Source organism: Centropristis striata, chromosome 17 (genome assembly GCF_030273125.1).
Source record: "Centropristis striata isolate RG_2023a ecotype Rhode Island chromosome 17, C.striata_1.0, whole genome shotgun sequence".
Lineage (NCBI taxonomy): Eukaryota > Metazoa > Chordata > Actinopteri > Perciformes > Serranidae > Centropristis > Centropristis striata.
Window position 1 is genome coordinate 5,366,423 of NC_081533.1, and position 24,012 is coordinate 5,390,434.

The 24,012-nt window shown below is 36.3% G+C and overlaps 1 protein-coding gene across 1 annotated transcript in view; it reads right to left on the reverse strand.

Moving 5' to 3' along the window:
* slc7a8a (solute carrier family 7 member 8a) overlaps window positions 1–23,450 on the reverse strand; it is a 30,462-nt gene extending 7,012 nt beyond the window's left edge. Inside the window, exons 1-5 of the mRNA XM_059355246.1 lie at window positions 22,622–23,450; window positions 13,139–13,343; window positions 8,992–9,143; window positions 2,368–2,493; window positions 1,357–1,510 (exon numbers count right to left, since the gene is read on the reverse strand). Of these exons, the coding sequence (XP_059211229.1) occupies window positions 1,357–1,510; window positions 2,368–2,493; window positions 8,992–9,143; window positions 13,139–13,343; window positions 22,622–22,760 (776 nt within the window). The 5' untranslated portion in view covers window positions 22,761–23,450. The remainder of the gene's footprint in view (window positions 1–1,356; window positions 1,511–2,367; window positions 2,494–8,991; window positions 9,144–13,138; window positions 13,344–22,621) is intronic.
* Between the last annotated feature and the right edge of the window lie 562 nt (window positions 23,451–24,012).

Below are 24,012 nucleotides of genomic sequence, written 5' to 3' on the forward strand. Positions count from 1 at the left end.
AAAAGGATAAAACCAGGAAGCTTAGTTGGTATGCAGCTGCTAATCCCTAAAATTGCTATGAGCAGCTTTCAAATCAGGAATATTTCTGTCATATGGCTTTGAGCCATCCAGAACTGTGGGAAGATGGTTTTCCAACTACAGCAAAGTAAAAAGTATATAGATATAGAGGCAAGTCACAAAATAAATTCTGGTGATCCATTTTCTAAATCTGATTGGAATTGTTTTCTCTCCTCTGTTTATGTGCTTCTCATTTATTTAATTATTTTATCTGTGTAACAGGTGGAAAAAAGTTTTACTAAGTTCCTTATCTGTTTATTAATCTATGTGAGAACTGTTTTAGCATTTTCTGTGTGTTATACTTGTACATGCTTGTTGTTGTAGTACTCGTTTCAGCCACTAGAGGCTGAAGCGCACCACTGCCCCATGTTTAAACAGGACTAAAAGCTTTAATGTTGGGTGAGTTTTAATTTCTAAATGCACCCTAAACACAAGAATGCATCCAAAGAGTTTAATCTGTTATGTAGACATAATGTCCCACTTAGCATCAACATGTTTTTCTAATCTTTTTTGGCAAAACATCCAACTCACGAGGGATAAAGTGTCAGCTGTTACCACGACTAATATTACAGTAAACTGATATTAGCTATGCAGTCGATTTAACCTCAGCTGTAGCTCTTGACTGGCGATAAAAAAATTTGTTTTTCACTTACAAGCTAGTGGGCTAACGCTAATGCTAACAGCAGATTAGCGCCGTTTACTTACTTACTTACTTAACTTACTCACACATACCTAACGTTAAATAGCAGGCATACATTTATAGTGTGTATAAAATATAATGTTCGAATATTTATGTATGTATGTTACGAGTATTAGGGCCACATTTAGAAACAAAAAATAAAATAATGAGATTAAAGTCGTAAATATTGAATTACGAGAGTAAAGTCGAAATTATTTCATTAATTATAAGAATAAAGTCGAAAATATTTAATACATTTTTTTTAGTTTATTCTCGTAATTAATTGAAATATTTAGCACTTTAATCTCGTAAATAATTTTATTTCCTAAATGTGGCCCTATTACTCGTCATAGTATATAATATCTTTTTTTATATTAAAAAAAATATAAAAAATAAAGTCTCATCTTATCTTATCTTATACTGTATGTATCCTGTGTTTGAGCACAAATTAAAAATAGCCAAAAACATAAAATAAATTAACCAATTCTATGGGTGCACTCTGCCCTCTTGTGGCCAAAATGAGTATTACAACAACAATCACCAGACTAAGAAAAAATGGATCACCCCGAAATGTTTCCATTTCTTTTTCAAGGCAGCAGAAGCAGAATAAAGTGTCTTACACATAGGGGTCGACCAGCTCCTCTGTGACGTAGTTGAGGAAGTTCCAGCCTCCGTAAGCGAAGGAGCCTTGTAGGAACGCTAAGGCTATCAAACCCACATCATAGTCCTGGAAGGGCTCGAAGGCGTTGGCTGGCTCCAACCAGTAGTACTCTCCTGCAGGTGGAGAAGATGATGCAGAGGATTAGATGATAGTTTGGTGAAGCATTTTATAATATTATAAACATCCACCTGTTAAATATCAATCCTAATTTTCCATCAAAACTGTCTGATTTATTTAAAGTTTAGTGTGTTCCTTATGTACATTTATATGGCATTACCTCACTAAGTAGGTCTGTTACTGGGAATTTCTCTCAGGTTTGCTAATTTCGCTCCAGGGGTAAACAAACCTTTAACAATGTGGGCTTGCAGTGAGGGAAACCCAGCTGAAAACCATCATCTAATGCAGTCAGTGTGTGTAAAACAGGTTGTAAAAGACACTCTGCTAAACTGACTTGTGGAGTGATTTCTGGAGCTCCCACTGAGAGATTAAAATCTCTAAACCATCCCTGATCTTTAGGAATTGTCTTACTTTCTCCTTTGTCATTACATTTTTGCTGAAATCCCTTCTTGAGGCGTGTTTTCAGAGAGCATTAAAGTATTTCTACTCTCCCATACCGCCCCTCCTATACGACCCAAAGTCTCCCATCAAATCAGCCGCCGGACTCTTCATTTAACTTCAAACAGTCAAACAGAAATCCCCATTTTGTTGCTTCAGGGGCCTACTCTCGTGGCCCCTGTAATAACTGGCCCTCAGCCATGTTGTGACAGCAAACCCACACAGGCGTGCTGATATTAGCGATGTGAGTTTTAACCCAAAGGGGCCCCAGAAACTCACTGACCCCTACGGCGTCCACAGGGAGTCTATACTGTCCGGCTGACTTTAGGCGCCCCCAGTGACCGCAACTTTGTTCCTCTCACACAGAGACAAAGGTGGAATGTACTGTGGACATATATGCATTCAGGGAGCTTACCCTTGCAGATCTGCACGATGCCCATGATGATGATGAGGGCGAGGGCCAGCAGCTTGCCGGCGGTGAATATGTCCTGCACTCTGGTGGCCCACCTCACACTGGAGCAGTTCACCCACGTCAGCAGCACTAGGGGCAGGAATAAAACACAGTTAATGCTTGGTTTACCCTTTAAATCAAGTTTTTCTGTTGTGTTTCTCCAGGATTGTTTGTTTTGTAAAAATTTGTAAAAATATTGCTGTCACAATTTCCCAGAGTCCTTCACAGTGCTTGTTCTAGTTAAACAAACAAAATTAATAAAGAGTAAATTAAAATAATGAAAAGAAAAGCAGTAGATCTTCACATTAAAGAAGTTGGGAATATATATATATATATATATATATATATACTTTTGGGTAGTTTAATTTATAACAAAACATCATTTTTGTGTGTTTGGTGTACAAAATTCTTAATTCTTAAATTTTCTTAATTTCTAAAATCTAACGTTCGTGGTCAGACATATGTAGTGAAATAAAAACAAACATATTTCCCTCTTAAATGTTTTAGAGTAGAAGTAGATAGTGGTGCGAAAATAAAAGACTGAAGTACCTCAAATTTGTACTTGAGTAAATGTACTTAGTTGCTTCCCACCACTGGTTTCATGAATGCACCATTTTATGCCTTGTGCACCATTTTACACCAATTTCACCTAAATTCAGCCCGACATATTGATATCTTAACTTTAGGATCTCCACTAGAACTTAAAACAAAATTCTAAAAAGTTGGCACTGATTATATTGAGAGGCTGGTAAATTATTATATTATGTTAGAAAGTGAAATTAGTAGATAATGGTTTGGTTTCTTTGTTTTGTTTTATTGTCTTGTAAAGCAACTGTCACTGCGTAGTGTGTCGTAGTAAAACTGAGATGATTTCCCAAGAGAAGAAGAAGTAATAAAACTCCTTATCGGTACTCATGTTGGAATACAGGTCATCAACCTTTGTGGTTTTCTTGATGGAAAGTGAACTGAACTCAACACGGCAGAGACCTTTGACTCTGTTGCTGCATCATCATATTGAACTTTATCTCTTACACTACACCTCATGTTTCACCTGCAATAGTTTTCTTTCTTTTGAAGAGTTCAATATGAGTTTATTTCTTCTACTTTCTGCAACTTACAATGTAAGGAATCGCTGAAAAAACACAGTTTATCATAGAAATAAACTGTAAAAACAGGCATTATTGTCGAAATCTGAAGTTTCCTACAGTCCTTGAACAGATCATAGGTTACAAAAGTTCCCGTTACAAAAAGTAACCAAAACTAAGATTAAAAGTGATATTTCTGTCAAAATGATGTCTCATTAAAAAAAGTTCATAAAAAACCCTGTTTGCACTAACTAGATCCTGTTAAAAACATTAAGAGCCCCTCAGAGACACTGTGAAGACATGATTGATTCTGGTGAGACCAACGGTCACGTAACAAATATTCACTTAAAATCTGTTTACACAGAGCTGAGGGGAGCGGACAGGAGAGGTTGTAAAAATGAAAAAAGTTCAATATGTATAGCATGTGGAGACCCAATTTTTTTTTTTCGAATATTCATGTCACTTGTGGACACTTGGAAAATAATAAAAATAATAAAAAATAAAAAAAAATATATATATTTATCAGCGAAATTCTACCTGTATTTTTTTTTTAAATTTCCACTTTGAGCCGTGATTGTGCTGATTGCATAGAGCTGCAGGACTTACAGTATATATTGCAGTGAAATACAAGGCCACAGTGGGTAAAATATAAAAAGAGCAACAAAAAAAAAGCCCTCAAACTGCTTGGGGTTCAGAGGGTTAATGAAAAGTCTTGAAACAGAGTTGGAAACGCTCTTCAACTCACTTCAACTTCAGGCTGACCTGCCACGGACAAAGATAATGGATTTGATCTGTACTGCTGGGTACAACAGGCCAGTGGGTTCAGGCCAATAGGGTGCCATTAAATAATCGGCCTGTTTGACTCTGTGGGATTAAGTTCATCACATTAAATAACTCTGAGCTGAGCTGTCACTGCAGGGAACAAAGGCAGATGCACTCAAACATTCATGCATTCATGATATACTGCAGATGTGTGTATTGGCTTTAAATAAGGAGGCACAGAGTGGGGTTGGCTTGCAGAGCGGGTTTGTTTGTAGCTGTTGTAGGCACGCTTATGGAGTTTTTAGGTCGGTGGTGAGAGAGGTTCAACTTCCTGCAGCGTTACTACAAATTACTACAGCAGACAGAACATGAGTTGTGGTGAGGGCGGCTGCTGTGACTCCTCCAACACAAAAAAACAGGAAATGAGAAACTAAACAGACCAGCTTATGGTTTGACCTATGTACTAAATACAAAGAACTAAAATACAATGGAATAAATGCATTCTAAACCTCTTAACTCAGCAGTACACAGAGTTGTTTTTTGTACCAGATGATCTTGTGCATCCCAGTATCAACACGTGTGTCCCCTCCTATTTTTTGACTGGCAGGCTGCAAGTAAACACCTGAGGATACATGTTCTCCGAAACCCACGGAGCCGAGGGGCCGCTCAGCTGTCTGTAAGCTGAGTATACAAAATGTGTGTATGGAAACTTGCTGAGTTAACTATGAGCCTGCTGGAAAACACGACAGAGTTATGGCCTTGCTCTCTGCCATCTGAAGGAAGAGCCGGACCCCGGGGAGAATCCCCCCGCTTGTTTTTGAAATGCTACACCTTTAAAAACCTTTAAAGTTACCAGACCTGCCAGCGACTGGTTTGGTCACTAAATCTGGACTTGATTGCTAGGTAAGGTTATATCCAGTATTACATAATATTCTGCATGGACACTGAAGCAGATCAACAAATGTGGCAGCCATAAACATCACAGATGACGTCAGGGTTGAGGGGAAACAGCTAACCTCTAACCCACTTTTTCCTCAGAACAACAACAGCAAAACAAGGATAAAAAAATATATATTTAAAAAAAGATTCATCTAACAGACAACATCTTTCCAGAGGACATCATCACTCTTGCACTCTCTGCAGTGACTGTTACTGGTACACCAGAGCTACATGGAGAGACTGTGTGGAAGCTCAACTAATTTGAAAATAATACAAATTAATTTTAAAAGGATATAAGGTATAAACACTACATGTTGCAGTTATGTACTGTAAAAGTGTATGAAAACTAGTACGCAAACCCAGTTGCTAAGAAGTTTAAAATAATAAATAAATGGAAGCAGAAATAAATAGCTAAAAGGAGGCTATTGCATAATCAGCTGAAATAGTTAGCTACAAATAGACTATGGACTAAGCAGTTTAAATAATTAGCCAAAAGTAATGGACAAACAGTTGAAATAGGGTAGTTAGCTAAGGTTAAAGTTAGCTAAAGTTAACTAAAACGGTTAAAGTAATATTTTTAAAAAATGAAGTCAGTTGGCAGTTGAAATAGCTGAGTTAGTCTATTAACTTTAAATAATTAGCTTAAAGTGACTGACAAACAGCTGAAATAGCATAGTTAACTAACTAAAAACTGTTAAAATAATTAGCTCTTGTTAAAAAATGATGGATAAACAGTTAAAATAGCCTTGTAAGCTAATTAACTGTTCAACTAATTAGCTTATTAGCTTAATGGTTAAAGGTTAAAATACTGTAGTTAGCCCAATAAAAACTGTTAAAATAATTAGTTAACGTTAAATATAATAAATAAGCAGTTGAAATAGTCGAATTAGCCAATTAATTATCCAAATAAAATTAGGGAATAAAAGGGGATGGATAGATGGATAGATGGTTGAAATAGCCTTGTAAGCTAACTAACTGTTCAAATAATTGGCATAAAATAATGGGCAAACAGTTGAAATTGTGTCGTTAGCTCACTAAAAACTGTTAAAATAATTTGCTAATGTTAAATATAATGGATAAGTAGTTGAAATAACCAAGTTACCCAATTAACTATTCAAATAATTAGCTAAAAGGGATGGATAGATGGTTGAAATAGCCTTGTTAGCTAAATAACTGTTCAAATACTTTGCTAAAAGGCAGGACTATGTTGAACCTGCGACCAGTAAGGCTGGGATACTGGCTCAGCCAAAGGAGAAAAAAACAAACTAGAGTTATTATGACTGCCGGCAGTCTTGCCTGAACGAAGCCTTTTTTTCTTCAGGCGTTCATGGAAGTAGGACAAGAAAGACAGGTAAATGTAGGTCAATACAACTAATCCAAACAAACGAAGCCTTCAGAGAGTGCAGAGCTTGGCACAGGTTCTGTCTCTTTGTTACGTCATCTGCCAAACACTTTGCTTGATGGTTAGCAGAATATTTAAAAGCGTGCCAACAGATTTTAATTAAACTGGTAGGAATTTAGGTGCAAAGGAGCTTTTGTTTTGGCGAGAACTGGACCAAATATGTGTCCATTTCTGCAGGATTTTATGTGTGAAATAGAAGAGATTTTATACATTTCCTTAAAGCCTTCAAGACATATCTGGAGCTCATTTTAACTATATTCCATAATACTGTTAAATGTACTAAGTTGCATTCCACCACTGGTTGTAAAGCAGCCTGGTTCACAAGAAATGTGTTCAAATGTTTTTTAAGATATCCTGCCAATTGACCGACACAACTTCTTTGGAAGAAGGTAAGCATGCACTTGTGGATATCCTGGTTCACAGAGTACAAATATGTGTGTGTGTGTGTGTTTTTTTTCTGCATGCCTTTAGAAAGTGAGATTTCCACTTCGTCAAGCCAAACAGGGCAGCCAACTGAGCCCATCTGCCAGTGAACAGCATGTCACTAGATGTCCTTTCCAACTCGAGGAGGGAAAAAAACCCTTTGGAGATCAGTTTAATGGAGAGAAAATACTACTTATTACTAACGAACCCTGACTAGTCACCTTGTTTTGGCGAGACAGGCAAAAACCAGTTTCAATAAAGAAGAAAGGAAGCGGTTGTTTTCCTTCTCTTGAAACAAATTAAAAATGATGACTAAATGAATATTTGCACTCATGATTCATCACAATGTCATCACATTTGACAGGTCAGATTAATGGGTATTAACAAAGAGCAGTCCTGTTTTGTAATCCTTCACAGTCACACACATATATATATATATATATATATGTGTGTGTGTGTACAAAAAACACACAATACACACACTCTTCTCAAGTGTCCGTGCCTGTCTGTCTCTCTATCTGAAGGCTTGCTGCAGTATTTGGTCAGTGTGTGTGAACTTTGTTGAGGGATTCATTTCAACCGCTGTCATGTCAGCGACTACACATTTATCCATTTGTCTTCACAGATTCACAGCTCGGCGCTACTCTCCCTCCAGCTGCTCTGCTATCTCCCATCAAATGACCTCCGACTGAGGGTTAAATAACAGTAGGGCTTCAGAAAAAGAAGAGGGAACTTGGACATTAACTGGATAAATCAAGACATAATTCTGCCAATGTGTGACTGCTTTAAATAACGTGCAAATTAAAGACAGCTTTGATGATGCAACTGCAACCAATGATGCATGTGCTTTAATGTCTAATCCACTCCCACACCACACATGTATGTGTACCAGTGTTCCTGCATGTAAATCTGTCTTATATATATATAATATATAGCTGTGTGCATTGCAATGGTTCATTTTTTACAGTAGAGTCTTGAAATACAGTCGTTTTTTTTAAAAAACGAGTCCCAACAGGCCCACTCAAAACAGAACTTAGAGTCCTTTTGCTCCATTTCTTTAGGCCATCTGCACCCTTTTATCTCTATATAATCACTATTGTATCAGTGTGGAGTCGGAGCTGCTATGGGACACTTGAGAACCAAGTTTGAACCTGTCCCCTAGAAATTCACGTTCATAATACACCAATTTATTTAAACCTAACGGTAAAAATGAGAAAAAGAATAACAAAATCAAAGCCTAAAATAGTGATATCTTATCGAAATCCTGTTGTTCTACATGTCTCATTAAAAAATCCACAGAAAATAAACCCTTTATACTAACCAGGTTCTTTAAAAAACATTTAATTTTGCCTTACTGCAACTCCAAAGCCATGAATAAATCTTCTGAGACCAACAGTCATTTTACTAAAATTCCCCAAACTTTTAGAGAACTGCAAGCTAAAAATGTCAGTGCTTGTGGGAAAAATGCTGTTTATATAGATTTCAAAAGTTGTGTTGTCTACCTGCTTCTAGCCATGTTTGTCCTGTTTTCATTGAGATGCAGGAATTTTATATTGCAGTGATAACATTGTTGTCATAACAAGTTCAGTTAGTATTCAGTTTCTCTTGCAATAAATACAGTTGAGGCGAACCATGTGGTGGAGTGGTTGAAATTTCAGTGACTGTTTAAGATCAAGCTGATTCCCTTAGGGTAATTATCCTGTTGTGATCATGACAGATAAGCTGACAGACGGAGCTCCCCCAGTACTGGTTACACAGGTATTGTGCATAACAGGCACTGCATATGTATCTGCTTATCTTGCCTAGTTAGGAGAGCCAAACACAAACTCTAACACACACTTTTAACCAATAAATACTATGCTTGAGGCATTAAAGTACGTATAAATTGTTTGTAGATTATTGCCCAAATGTTTGAGGTATGTTGTGCAATAAAGAAACACGTCTGACAACAACAACAACAACATCTGGATTACTCACAGAGGCAGACAGCCGCCAGCAGACGCAGGCCGTTCTCCGGCGGGAAGCAGGTGGGGAAAAGAGGCTGCAGGACGTAGTTGGAAAACGTCAGCGCGATCACGGCCTGGTTAGTCGGGTAGATGACCAGCACGGCGATCCACAGACGCAGGAACCTGAGACAAAACAGTTACAAACAGATCTAATATTAGTAAAACTGTCATAGTATAAATGCATGAAATGTGAGTAAAAAAATGACTTTTAATGCAACCAGAACAGTGAGATCTATTAACATGCATGTTAACTATTAATTAAAAATGAATACATTGTTTATGAAAATCAAAAAGGTATCAAAAAACATAATATTGCAATAGTCATGTGTATTGATATTTGAAAGCAAAAAACCCGTCATCTAGCAATAAAATAAATATAAAATAAAAAAATAAACTTTTTTATCGCCTTTTTAACAATGTACTGAAACAATTAGTAAACAAAATGATTTATGGATTGTTTAATACAGTAATTAAACAATTGAGTATTGCTTGAGTCATTTTTTTAAGCAAATAAGATGCTGGTTTCAGCCTCTCAAATATAAAAAATGCTGATTTTGTCTATTTTGTGTCATTTTAAATTAAATATATAAGTTTGAGAATTAGGAAGATGAAGATGCCACATATGGCTGTTTTAAATTATTTTTATTAACTATTTTGTGAGATTTTAAAGACTAAAAATCAACAGTTGACCGATCATGAGAATATAATTTATAATTCCTTGCAGATCTCACGTCAAACCAAAAGAGGGGGAACCCCTGCAGCAGGTTGAAACTTGATTGCACCTGTAATTTCCTGCAAGAATCACTTTCATAGCCAGAGCAGAAGAGCCCTAGAAACCATATTTAGACCAAGCAGCAGGCAAAAAACCCTCAACTATAACACAGAGTGAAGTTTCAGTCTGGTGGCTGGTTTAACTGAAGTGACTCACGCGGCCTTTCAAACCGCCACCGGCCTGTTTGAGGAGCTGTAGTCACGAAGAGACATTAGGATGCACCAGCACATTACTGATGTGAGTCAATGTGTGCTGACCGTATTAGAGGCAGACAGGATGAGTCACTAAACTGATGCAAGCCTTGATGCTTTGGAAATACAGGCAGAGAAACTGAAGGGTGAGCTGATGTGAAGGAGAGCAGGAGGGTTCAGCCCAAGCAGTAGTAGTAGTAGGAGAAACCAGACGAGTGGCTTTTCAAACGAAATTCCCGGAAAGCTTATAGAAGGATCATTTCAGCTGACTGCTTTAACAGGATTGTCTCTCTCTGGAATGTGTGTGTGTGTTTAATGTAAAAATGTACGTCCAAATGCAGGTTAATGTGGAATGAAACCCTGAGTGGTAAACGTTACATTTACTCAAGTACTTTTTGCATCTCTTTTCTACTTTATGGATATATTGTATGTTGTTTACTTCACTAAAGCTTCCTCGTTAATGTGTCAATAAATAATGATATTTGTGCATGATGCATACATTTACATGTGATACCTTACGATATATGGCTGATTTTTCGGGTCCAAAGTTGTTCCAAGACCAAGCCTGCCTACTGCTGCTGGTATTTAGTTTAATGTTGCCACTACATCAAGTCAAAAAACCTGTTTCAGTGGATTAGATTTGAGCCTACGTTGTGAAATATACACACGCAAGAATTTGCCTGTCTAATATCAGTTGATGAACTTGGGAATCATCTCTTTGTTACGGTAGTTTTTCATTTAAATTCTCATCATAGGTTCCATTAAAATTGTGATATTTCTGTCAAAATTTTATTCTACATGTCTCACATTAAACCGTTTGTAATAACTAGATCCTGTTAAAACATTAAATTCTGCTCCTCAGAGACACTGTGAAGACATGATTGATTCTGCTGAGACCAACGGTCACATGACAAATATTCACTAAAAATCTGTTTACACAGAGCTGAGAGGAGAGGACAGGAGAGGCTGTAAAAATGTAAAGAGTAATTAAACTTCTGCTTTGTCTTTTTCAAGATTTATATAATTATAACTGTGTTATTCTGCACAAAAGACATGTTTGTGTTGTTCCCATTTCTGGCCATGATTGTGCTGACTTATACATTTATATATTGCAGTGAAATATAAGGCCACAGTGAGTGAAATGTAAAAATAGTTCAGAGGGTTAAATGGGGAATAAATGGAGGATTTAGAGGCATAAGTTATTTATAATCACTCTAACCAACTTTATGCAATGCCTCCCTACAACCTGTGGCATATACGAGTCTATATGCTGCACACTATGGGTGTAACACAACCCTCATTATTGTGACATAACAAAGAGCCTTTGTACTTGAAACATTGTCCAACTTTACGACTCTTCCTCTTTTTTCCTACAGGCTCGCCTTCGCCCGGCTATGAAAGGTCATGGAAGTATTTCCGTTACTGCAGTTATTGATTTAATAAAGTATGCATAACTGCGACCCTCCCCGCCCACACAGGGAATAAAAGGAGCAGGAGGAAAACAAACAAACACCTCTTGAACACGGTTTATTTATCCCAAACGGCGGGCACAGGGAAACGCTGCGACCCCCCGACACTTCAAACCCAACTACAAAGTCCCCGGAGGTAAAAGTTCATTGATGTGTATTGATAGCTACTGTACAAAGGGACAAAAACAATCATTGGCTGTTTTGTCTGGTTGAATTCCTCTCCCAAAATACCCTGATAATATGTATCCTTGTGATAGTTGAAAAAACAATGGTCTAATCTGTGTTTACCGTCTGGGCAAAGGCACAGTGTGTGAAATCTACGCTAACAAACGATATTGTTTGGCTTGGAAATTAACCTAGCATGGTTCCCAAGAGTTTACTGTAAAGCTGAATGGATGGGAGTCGATTGAAAACTTGCTGAACCACACGACTGCCTGATGTCATGGGAATCCACTGTTTAAACACAGACAGGAGTCGGTATTTGCTTCGGGTTTAATATCGTTTTACTACATCTAAGTTCTGCAGGAGACCCCCAGCTTTGGCTCAACATGTCTGACCTCCATGAGCAGACTCATCCACCCGGATCAACCGAAGACTCTAGACATGTTGGTATGCTCACCTAAACCCATGTCAAATTAGCTTTAATTGTTTCGGAGGCCCCTTCTTCTTCTAAAAAAAACCCCAAACTGGGTCATATACTTAATAAACGCCACTTTCCACCAGAGGGTTTACCAAACTTTAATGGCAAACTCTCTGTATTTTAAAAAGGAAATTAAAGATCTAGCTGTTTAACCTGGCTTTTTAATTTTGGGTAATGTTATAGTTTTTAAGTTTTAATCATTGGCTTTACGTTATTTGTTTTCCCTGGTGTATTTTATTCTATCGTTACTCTGACTTTTATATGATTTTTTCTATATTTTATTGTTGTGATATTTAGTTTTGCAAATGTAATAGTTGTTGTTTCTATTATTATTATTATTATTATTATATTTTTATAGTAATAATCTTTTTTTGCCTTAATATAATTATGGTAATAATTATTATTATTTTTGTATTATTAGTAGTAGTAGTAATAGTATTAGTATTAGTAGTAGTAATGTTTTAATCTTTTTAAAATTATTTTATTTATTTATTTATTTATTTATTTATTTATTTATTTATTTATTTATTTATTATTATTATTATGATTATGATTATTAATAATAATAATTATAATATTTTGTCTATGTTGTTTAAATTTTGCTAAAATAAATAAATAAAGTCAAGTTGATCAGTGACCTGAGAGACAGAAAAAATATCTTCAAAAAAAGCAACCATATTTGTACATGTTTACAATATGATGCCTTAAAATAACTTGATTATCGTGGAGCTCTTAACATCTGCCCTTTCATAATAAAATGATATTGATTGGGTGATTTAAATCTAAAAAGCACAATCTGTAAGCCAACCCAAACCCATAAAAATAGAGTGAAGACAAACTACCAGATAGAAATCTCTAAATGTCAACCAAAAAAACCCCTGAAAACCCACTTTAGTTTCCACTCGTGCTCAAGCCGCATCTTTCCTCTAAACGTCTCGCTGCTGTTATCTGTCAGTTGCTTTGATGAACCTGCTCACTGACTCAAATCAAACCTCCAGAGGCCCTCCCGTTGTTTTAAACTGTGATTAAATGAGTGATCGTCTCACCCTGCCAGTCCTCCGAAGATGTCCTTGACGTAGGAGTAGTCTCCGCCCGACTTGGGGATGGTGACGCCCAGCTCGGCGTAGCAGAGCGCCCCGATGGCCGTGATGACGCCCGTGATGATCCAGACCACCAAGGCCACGCCCACAGAGCTGGCGTTCTCCATCACGCCCTTGGGACTGACGAAGATACCTGAGCCGATGATGTTACCTGGCAGAGAGAGGAGACAGGTGTCAGGTTTCACTGTTTACTGTGTCAACAAGCAGAGCTCAAGTATTGTTCTTTTAGTGCATTTAAACTTTTTCTACACATCAAGATCAGTTTGGTTACCATGGGAGACACAACTCAGCCTGAGAAAACAGCTTTATAACTTTACTTCTGCAGCTCTGGATGAGCTTTGTGCAGTCTGAGAAACTAACTCAAGTGATCCACCGTGTGATTTCAGCTTGAGCTTAGGCAAAATATTCTACCCAGATGCATTATGGGAAGTGTAGGTTCTAGTTTGAGACCTGTAATAGTGATAAAAGGCAGGAAATCTATCCTGCCGAAGCAAATTTGACTATTGTTTTCAGATTTTGCAACACCAAATCACTGCAATCAAGAGGCAGTTCGATTTAAAAAAAGCTAGCATGTATGTTCTAAAAAAATATTAATATAGATTTGCAACCGTTTCAGATAGAGACAAGCTTAAAATTGTGTCTGAACAGTGAGATTCTCAGCTTTCCGGGGACGTTTGAATGGTGCATTGTTTTCTATAGAAAGAAACACCAAGGACAATATCCAATAAATGACTGGAACTAGTTAAAGGTTTATTTGCACCAAGACACCTAAGTAAAACTGGTTACGGATGGATTTATTCAAGAGAAGCAAAGTTTTTTTTACCAGTTATTTAAACAAAAAGAGTCAAATATGGTATGGTCACACAAAGGTAATAGATGATGGTGATTTTACACTGCAGCAGAAAGAAACTGCAGTTTTCCCTGAATCATACAATGTATAACAATTGATACTGACTGGAAGAAAAAGCTCAGAATTGGTAGAAGTGGTTTTGCATATTTTTTGTGTGTTTCAATTGAAAAAGTAGTGCAACTTGTCGGGGAAGACACGTTTTTCTGTCTTAAGCTTGGAGCAAGAACAGGGAGGGATTAGCCAAGTAGAAACATTAGCCTGCCAACACCTAAAGATCACTAATCGACTAATTTTCTCCTTGTTTGTTGTTTGTTAAACACAAACAGACCTCCCTGAGACAACAACACTTTAGGGATCAATGCACCACAAAGAACAAATAACAGCACAAATCTCCACCCTAAACTGTCAGAAACTGTGACTTCCTGTTTGTGTATTTAACCAACTAATGAGATGCAAGACGTTAAATCGGCCAAATTGCACAGATTGAAAAGTGACGAAGCAGCTGAGTCATCAGTCAAGAGGGAAGCTGTAATTTGCTGAGTTAGCAGAGAGTTGTGAGGAGATGGAGGCGGACAGAGAGCGAGGTGAAGGAGTGCAGAGAGGGAGGAGAGGAGGAGGAGAGGAGGAGGAGAGGAGGAGGAGAGGAGGAGGAGAGGAGGAGGAGAGGAGGAGGAGAGGAGGGAGAATCCTGCTGCTCTGACACCTTCAATGAGCATCAGAGTGCCAGGATTTATTTTACACAGGAGCTGAGAGACGACTGGGGTTCTGCTCCGGTACAGAGCGGGTCAACGACCTCCAATCAGGTTTAGTCCAATCAGGTTTAGCGGCCAATAAAAAAGGTGTCGGTCAGGGTCAAAGGTTGAAGGTGATGAATCATAACTGGATGAATCGCTGAGTGGCATTTTACAGTACAAAAGTCAAAGTGTGAATGAGTTTGTCCCATTCAGTCCTGCAGCTGTCAATGAACTACAATATATACAATATATAACCTGCAGCTATATATATAGTGGTGATTTACACATTTATATTCTAAATATTACAAATATGTGCATGTTCCTGATGCTCAAAGGAAGAATCGCTCCTTTTTTATGAGTTTTATATCATTGCAAATGAATTATCTTTGGTTTCTTTTAGCTATTAGACATATAATTATGAATTCTGTTGCAACTTCAGGTGTCTAAAATTAATCTAAAAATGACAGGATGAAAGATCAGTACAACGTATTTCTCCACTTTAGGGGTCAGAATATAATAAATGTAAAAAGTTTGCGAACTTTAAGATAAATTAATAACAAAAATGACCTGATTAGGTCATTTAAAAAAAAAACATCATACGTTTTTTAAGTGCTGCAAACAAAACAAGACTTTGGGACAAAGAAAACGAGGTGAAAAATAGAACTTGATGATAAAATATATATTTTTAAAAAGATTTTTTAAAAAAAACATAAGCTAAAACACAAACATAAGAAACTATAAAATAAAAACTAAAAATTTTTTAAAAAGATACATATATTAAAAAAGATGAATGGAATATTTTTTATAATAATTGTAACAATAAAAACTTTCAGGTATTATGACATGACTTAAATTAGTGTAAATAAAGAGAAAATAAATACATAAATAAATTAAATGTTATTATTATTATTACTAATAATAATGATAATAATAATGTGAAATAAAGCCAAAAAATATATGGAATAAAATAAAAAATAAATACATTAAATATAATAAACATAATAAAAGTTGATAAATAAATAAAACCAGTTAGGTGGTAGTAATATAGGAGGATTAAACATTTTTTTAAAATATATATATGTATAATAATATATATATTGCGACACCCAGCACCTTTAGGAAAAGGCTGTCAGTGTGTCTGCTTTCTCAGATCTGTTGAACGTGAAACAACATCTGCCAAAACACGTGCAAATTAGTTCAACTTTAACCGATTCCATATGCATCATGTGCGAGGCGGCTTATGTAACTCCAGCTGCAGGTAAAAGGTAAAACACGCCGACAAACAAACCCTCACAGCCCTGATTATGTTGACATGTTTATGGCCGCGGTGGTCTTCGGTGCGTGACCTTTGACATCTACAGAAGAAAGAGCTGCTGTGTGCTGACTCAGCATTTCCTCCCTGACTCACTCCTGCAGCACCAAGTGTGCAGATAAAGGTAAATGTGCTGGTTTGTAATATTTAGACTTTTATGTAAGCTGGTGCTTTTATAAGAGGGAACAAATGTGCAAGCGTGCATGTTGTGTGTTGGTGTCATGTGCATCATCACGCTGAGTGTGTGAGACATGCTGACTGTGTGGAATCTCTTCAGGTTTCCTGCTCTTGTGGTCGCTTTTACATCCTTTTGTCTCCAAACTGGCCAAGAGGGAACATGATTTTTTTTTTTTTAAAAACATGCTGTTGCTTTGCTCTCTCTTAACCTTGATCTAAAGTTTGTCTCAACTTAAAGAAGCGGTTGATAAAAAGCCTGAACTGTTGAATCCCTCGTGTCCACATGGGTCTTATTGTCATATTCCTGGATCTTTTTACAAATCTCTGCAGGCCGCAGCCTCTTTTAGCACAGGATATTTTCATATCGGCCTTTGTTATCAGATTGTTGTTTGACGGAGGAAGAGGCTTGGTCTCCGTCATCTCTGAGCACATTTCTGTTCCTCTTTCTTTGATGTTTTCTGACAGCTGCAGGCTGAGGCCCTGCTTCACACTTCACACAACTTATTTAATGCTTTTAGACAGCGCTGAGGTTCTTTTAACAACTCCATTTCTGGTCAATTTAGATTTTTCTGCATTTTCATTATCATGTAATCACATTTTTTCAATTCATCACTCACTGTTTGCACGTTTAAGTGGTCTAAGTGTCAGAAAATAGTGAAAAATAGAGATAAGATTATGAAGAGCTGGACAATTAATAAACTTTGATTTCAATTATGCTAATGGTTTAAAAATTAGAAGATAAGGAAACAGAATGATAATAATAACTGTGTTACATTTTCTACAGCGGGGCACTTTTTCTCCATTTTTTAAAATATATTTTATAAAAATGTTGAATCTATGGTTCGGAATAAGTTGTGGCAGTGCACTACAACATATTGGATCTATTTTTTTATTTTATTTATTATATTAAGTTTTTATTCTCAGTAGGTTGTGGAACATAAAAACTAGTTTAATCTTATTTATTTTTATTAAATTTATTTTTTTATTTACTTGAAGGTATATATATTCATACATTAAATATTTATTTATTTTATGTATTATTTATTTATATTTATTTTTACATTTATGTCCAATGTTTTCAGTTTAATTATATTTAAACTTGAAAAAAAAAAAGTAAAAATAAATACATTCAGGGATTTTTTTTTCCAAATTCAATGTTTTCAATTATGTTAAATAATTGTTATCTAAATATTGAAAAATATAATTATTATTATTACTTTTTGCCATAATTAAAGAATCCTATCTACACTATGTTAGATTGATTTTGTGAATATATAGAAAAAACAAAAGCTGCATCTTAAATGGGGTCAAAACACACAGAGACGAAACCAATAAAATAAATGAACGGTCATGTTGTGTTATTAGAGTCAGAGCAGCAACTGTGAATATGAATATGAGCGGGTATGTGTGTGTTTGTGCAGCATTATGATATAACTCTGATCAGCCGCTATAAAGCCCTCTAAGATTAATTCTTGCATTTCCACCCGCCGTTAAATCCTTGTTCAAACAGCCACCAAGCTGAGGCAACCTGCTGCTTGGCTTCCAGCCACACACTCACAGACCCTGCAGGCCCACCGGCTGTGTGTGTGTGTGTGTGTGTGTGTGTGTGTGTGTCGTGTGTGTGTGTGTGTGTGTGTGTGTGTGTGTGTGTGTGTGATTGCATGTGTGTGAGTTATTATTACACCAAAGCAATTTACAACCTTGGAGTAATTTAGAGAAAGAGGAGGGTTGGGTGTCATTGTTACTTCATGATTTAAAAGGCAAAATTAACCTTTGCTCAGTGTTCAAGTGATGTATAAAAAATATCTGGAATAAGTGAAAAAAAAAAAAAAAAAAATAGAAATGAACTAAAACAAAATAAAAATAATAAAAGAATTAAAATTAAAATTAAAATTAAAATTAAATTAAATTAAATTAAATTAAATTTGAATTAATAGGTTTGGTTCCAGGAATTCCTTAAATGAATATAATAATAAAATACTGCTAATAATAATAATAATAGGAAATCAAAGTTGGTATGGTTTCAGGGAAAATCTTAAATAAGTGAAATAACAATAAGAAAAATAAAAGTAAATCAAAATAGATTTGGGTCAGGTATTTCCTTAATAAGTATAATAATAAAACATAGTAACAATAAGAAAAAAAAAAGTTAATCAATATTGGTTCAATTCAGGGAATATTTAAAATACTTAAAATAGAAAAATACTACGACTAATATTAAAAAAAATCAAAGTAAATCAAAGTAGATGTGGTTCAGAGAATATCTCAGATAAGTAAAATAAAAAGACATTTTGTTGTTTCAGTGAGTATAGTTTCTATATCCTTTTCCACTTTACTGTATTTATTTTTCCTTCAGTCTTGTTTTATGATGCAAGTGTTAGGTTTTAACCCAAAATGATCCCAGCATTTTTCTTTGCAGCGATTAAATTATAAAACAGGAGTCCAGCTCAGACATGGCTAAGCCCGGCGAGCTAATAAAACGGCATTATCAGGGTGGGGCCTTCTTCCAAGTGGCCAAAAGTTCACTTCTAATCCCAATTCCTGGCGTTGCACGTTTCTGGATTTATGGAAGTGTGTGATAAATGTCTGTACCGTACAATAGGCCATAAAAGCGTTTGATGTCCTCGTGTGCTCGGCCCCTTTTTTCGTGGAAACCCAGCGGGGCATGTTCACAACAAGAAGATCAGACGTGTCACCTGACCTCCCTCTCTCTCTCTCTCTCTCTCTCTCTCTCTCTCTCTCTCTCTCTCTCTCTCTCTCTCTCTCTCTCCCTCTCTCTGTCTCTCTCTCTGCACCTGACTGTGTGAGCTGAAAGAGCATGAATGAGTGACTTGGTCAAGGACGAAGATCTGCTGCCAGTCAGTCTGGTGATGTCGCCGAGGTGTATACGGACTCTGGACGGCTGTAAAACAAATCCTCTAAGGTGGCATGAGAGGCTGCCAGCCTGTTTCTTAGTAGTCGGCTGATGAATGGAGAGCGATAATAGCATGTTTTATTAATTGAATTATCTTTATGTTGCTGTATAGATACGCTCAAGGGCGGAGCTGCAGAGAGTACGTGTGGGCAGCATGCATGAGGATTACTTGCTTGTAGAGGCATTTGTAGTTTTCTAGTCAATATTTGCAATCTTTTCGGAGCTTTGGAAAGTTGTGAAAGCGTTACTAGATCAATAAAAATGTGTGTGACTTAAGTTTTAACCCTACTGTGCTTCTTAGAGCAGAAATAAGGCCTTAGTAAAACTATAAGCATTTATGTAGTGAGGAAGTTAAAAAAATGAGAAAATTATTTAAAATTAAAATTTCATTTTCAATTATGCGGTCAATTACATCCCATTTTCTGATTATATGTTTTACCAAAAAGTTGTGGCAGTGCACTACAATATTTTTTTTAGTCGTTAGTTTTTAGTAGGTTGTGCAATGTAAAAACAAATGATTTCTTTTTATTCAATAATTATTATTATAATTTATTTTATTTATTATTATTATTTATTTGATGCATTATTATTTAATTATTTATTTTAATTATTTAGTTATTTTATTATCTTTTTTATTTATTATTTCCAATTAATTTATTATTTCTATTTGATTTACTTGAAGGTGTATATATATATATATAATTGAATGTAGTAATTTATCAAATTTTTTGACATTTACCTATTATTTTTATTATTTTTTATTTTATTATCTATTTTTATTTTTTATTTGATTAACTTCAAGGTGTATATATATATATATATATATATATATATATTCATTTATTACATATTACTTCATTTATTACTTTTTTATTTTTACATTTCTTTCCAAATGCTTTCAGTTGAACTATATTAAAACTTAATTTTTGATGTGTTTTTTTCTAAATTGAATGGATAATCATGCAAAACAGTTGTGAAGAGTTGAGAAAGTTTCAAACAGAGAAACAACAAAGTCACAAATACCAAGGTTGCTCTTCATCTCTCTCCTATCCTCTCTCTGTCTGTCTCTCCATTGGGAATTCCCATGTTCACACACACACACACACACACACACACACACACACACACACACACACACACTCCCTTCTTTCCTCCTGTTACCGTGGAAACACAGGAGTGAGTGAGTCATCTCCCTTCTCCTCATCCTGCCAAGGTCATAATGAAGACCACACACTCTCACCTGGACAACCTGTTTCATATTTCATCCCTGCTGCGTTCGTATCGACCGAGCTGTCGTCTGATGCTGTTGTCTCACCTTGTTTGTCGTGTGTGTTGAATTAAAATGAGCGCTCTCGCCTCCTTTGACCCGCTTCTACTACTGCATCTGTGTCATTTAGCCCCATTATTATGTATAGAAGTCATTAACGCAGTGTTAGCTTTAATCGCTTTAAAGTTAACGGATTGTACTTTTACCATAAGTAAACTAGAACTGAAACAATTAATCAATTCATTGGGTTACTTATGCGATTTAGTGCTAATGCTTTAGAGTTAATAATCCCTCGCTGGAGCGTGCATTTAATGCATATTTAATGAGCATTGATGGAGGGAGCCTGAGACTTAAAGGCATAGTTTGCATTTTTTTTAAAGTGGGGTTGTATGAGGTACAGTACTTATCCATAGGCAGGAGTACCAGCACAGAAGCTAAGCAATGTACTGCTGTGGATAGGGCAAAAAGTATTACAGCCACCTAAAATAATGTATATGTATATATATATATATATATATATATATATATAAATTTTAGTATATGCTATATTTAGAATGTTTCACAGCTTTACTTTGTGGTCAGACAGCTCTTTTTAAGTTTAAGCAAAGGCAACTTAAACCGATATCGAAGCTCTCTTCAAAGCCACCAGACTCCATTGACAAAAACAGTAATTTTTACCTCACAGAACACAGGAGCTGCTGGTTTACTGCTGCCTCCATCAGTTAGTTAGATCGTTTTATTGTGTGACTTTGGTGTTTTAAAGGGTTATTTCAAGTTCACCAAAGTCACACATGAAGACAAAAAACCTAATCAATTGAGCAGCAGCTCCTGTGTTCTATAAGGTAAAATTGCTGTTTTTGTCAATGGAGTCTGGTGGCTTTGAACCAAAAAATGACAAATAAACTGTGGCCAAAAAATTACCCAAATCGAATCTTATAAATTAAGTGTATGAAGCTGCAGGCTGATTTCTGACTAGCAACTCTGTGCCCAAGTCAGTCATGTGAGCCTACAAAAGGCTGTGAATGGGGCCTATAATCCTGTGAGCACCAGAGCTGAGTGAGTGAGGGTGACGACATCATTATCACCGGCCGCGCTACAAAGACATGATGACATTTGATTAAAGTCTGCAGGGGGAGGAGGGGGACTGAAGACATGTTGCAAGACACAGTGAGAGTTACTATTACAAACCAACAAGTGTGTGTGTGCCCTTTTAGTTTGACATCCAGGTCCATGCTTGAGTCAGCACAAGTTAAATCCTCCATCCTTATCTACCACGCATGCATCATAAACTCAGACTCCTCTGATGGTGGAATCTGATCCCAGAGCAGCTTTTATACCCCGCTGGCTTCAGAGACACTGAACCCAGGTGGCAGCACATACTTTTTCTCAGGCCTGTCACCACAATTACTATATCAACTTATTGTTCAATATTTAAAAATGGACACAATCGTTTTTTTTCTGGACTCAATATATTGACTTTTTGTGCTTTTTTTGTATTGTGTTTAAAGTAAAGCTGCAAATGTTTGACAGGCAGTACCAATTGCTGAAAAAAACCTATATTTCCCCAGCAGCCATTCCAGCTGTTTATATGTTATTTTAATAATAAAATAATATAATACATAATGATTATCTCATTCCAATGTTTTGTTAACAGAGCCTGAAAGTCTATTTTATTTGTGTTGGTTGTAGTTTTTTTATTTAATGTATTTTATTTTATTAAATGTATTTATGTTTTATTTATATAGGATATTTTATTTGTTTTGGTTGTAGTTTATTTATTTTATTTTATTTATTTATGTTTTATTTATCTAGGATATTTTAAGATTTCTTCTCCACATTTCAATTCCAATGTTTAATATTCTTGAGATTAAAAAAATCATTGCTGTGGAAAAGGATGTACTTATTATGCTCTGATACTATTATAAGACTTTAAAAAAACATCTCTACAACGATACTATCGTTTATCATGATAGTTTCTGGAATATATCGTCCAAAAAGGTGATTGTGACTCTTTCCCCCTCTTTCTCTCACTAAAACACACTTTTTTAAACACTTTCCCACTTTATCTGCACTAATTGCAGGAAAAGTTGTATTTCTGTGGGGTAAATCAGACACCTGGTGGCTCCTTATGGCAGATTCAGCTCTAGAGGAAAGGTGATAATAACACAGACTTACCAACAATGATACCACAGGCGCTCACAAGCCCGATCTCCTTCTTGAGCGCCACTCCTCCTCCTCCTCCTGACTCCTGCTCGCCGGCAGCATCCTTGGCAGAGCCCGACGTGCTGCTCCTCTGTCTGGCACCGTCCGTCATGCTGATGAAGGCTGGACTACCTTAGCTTTTTGGGTTCTTTATAATCTTCTTTGCACCTGAAGCTGCCCGCGGGCTCGTCTCGCCCAAGCGTCTCTTTTTTACGTGCGTAAAAACAACGTAAACGCGCCTCTTATCTGCTGAGGAAAGTTATTGCACTGTCAGCAACCTTTCAAAATAAAGGCTTGAAGGAAGGAAAAAAACGTGCAAAAAATATAAATAAAAATGCACACTGTTGTAAATCTTCTAAAAGAAGCGCCCTGCTGTTTTTCTTTTTTTCTTGTAAAGCCTCTTGTTGTGGTCGCAGGTGGAGCTACAGGTTACTATCAAGTCCGGTTATCGAGCGAAAACCGCATATTCCAATTCCTTAAAAAAAAAGAAGTCACACAAGGAAATAACTCCTTTGTTTGAGGTGCGAGCAGCAGAAAGAGAGAGAAACAAGCTGTCAAACACAACCAACAGCTCTCCTTGTTCCAGGTGTGAGCTGTGGACACAAAGGCATCCTCTCTGCAGCACCTCCGGAGAAAAGCGGCTCCTCTGACTCACAAACAGCCTCAGTGTGTAGTTTGGTCAGCAGAGGTTGTATTTCAGTAAATATACATGGATATGAGTACAGTAGCGCCGCCTCCTTTCCGCCTCCGCCCTCCACCTCCTGTGACGCCGGGCTTGTTTTTCCTCCTTCTGCAGCTCCAGGACCCTCCTCCTCCCCCTCCTCCTCCTCCCTCCTCCCAAACCCAAATCAGCTGTTCCTCCTTCTCCTTCTCCTGCTCCTTCTGCAGCTGCACCTTCCACATGCAGAAACCCTCCAACAACACAGTTTGTGCATGAAGCAGAAACAACTAAACCAGGTTCAGGTTGCAGCAGCCTGGCACGCCCTGGTTTCTCTGTTTCTCTGAACCACTTCCTGTCACAGTTTTTTTTAAATGTCTCATTCACTCAAACACTGTAAAAAAAAAAGGAAAGAAAGAAAAAAAAGAGAAGTTATTTTCCAGAATTTTAATGTATTATTTATACATATGTATATATATGTATATATATATATATATATATATAAAAGGTTTCTTGTTTTTTTCTACATTAAGTATGAAGTATTATTCAATTGTTTTTTATTTTTACAGTATTTTTCAATTGCTTTATGGTTTTGATTGTTAAATTACAGTGAATTCAACTTTAAATTTAAATAAATTAAAAAACGTTATTTTCCAGGAATTTAATGTATTATTTTATAGGGGGTTTCTCGTTTTTTCGACGTATT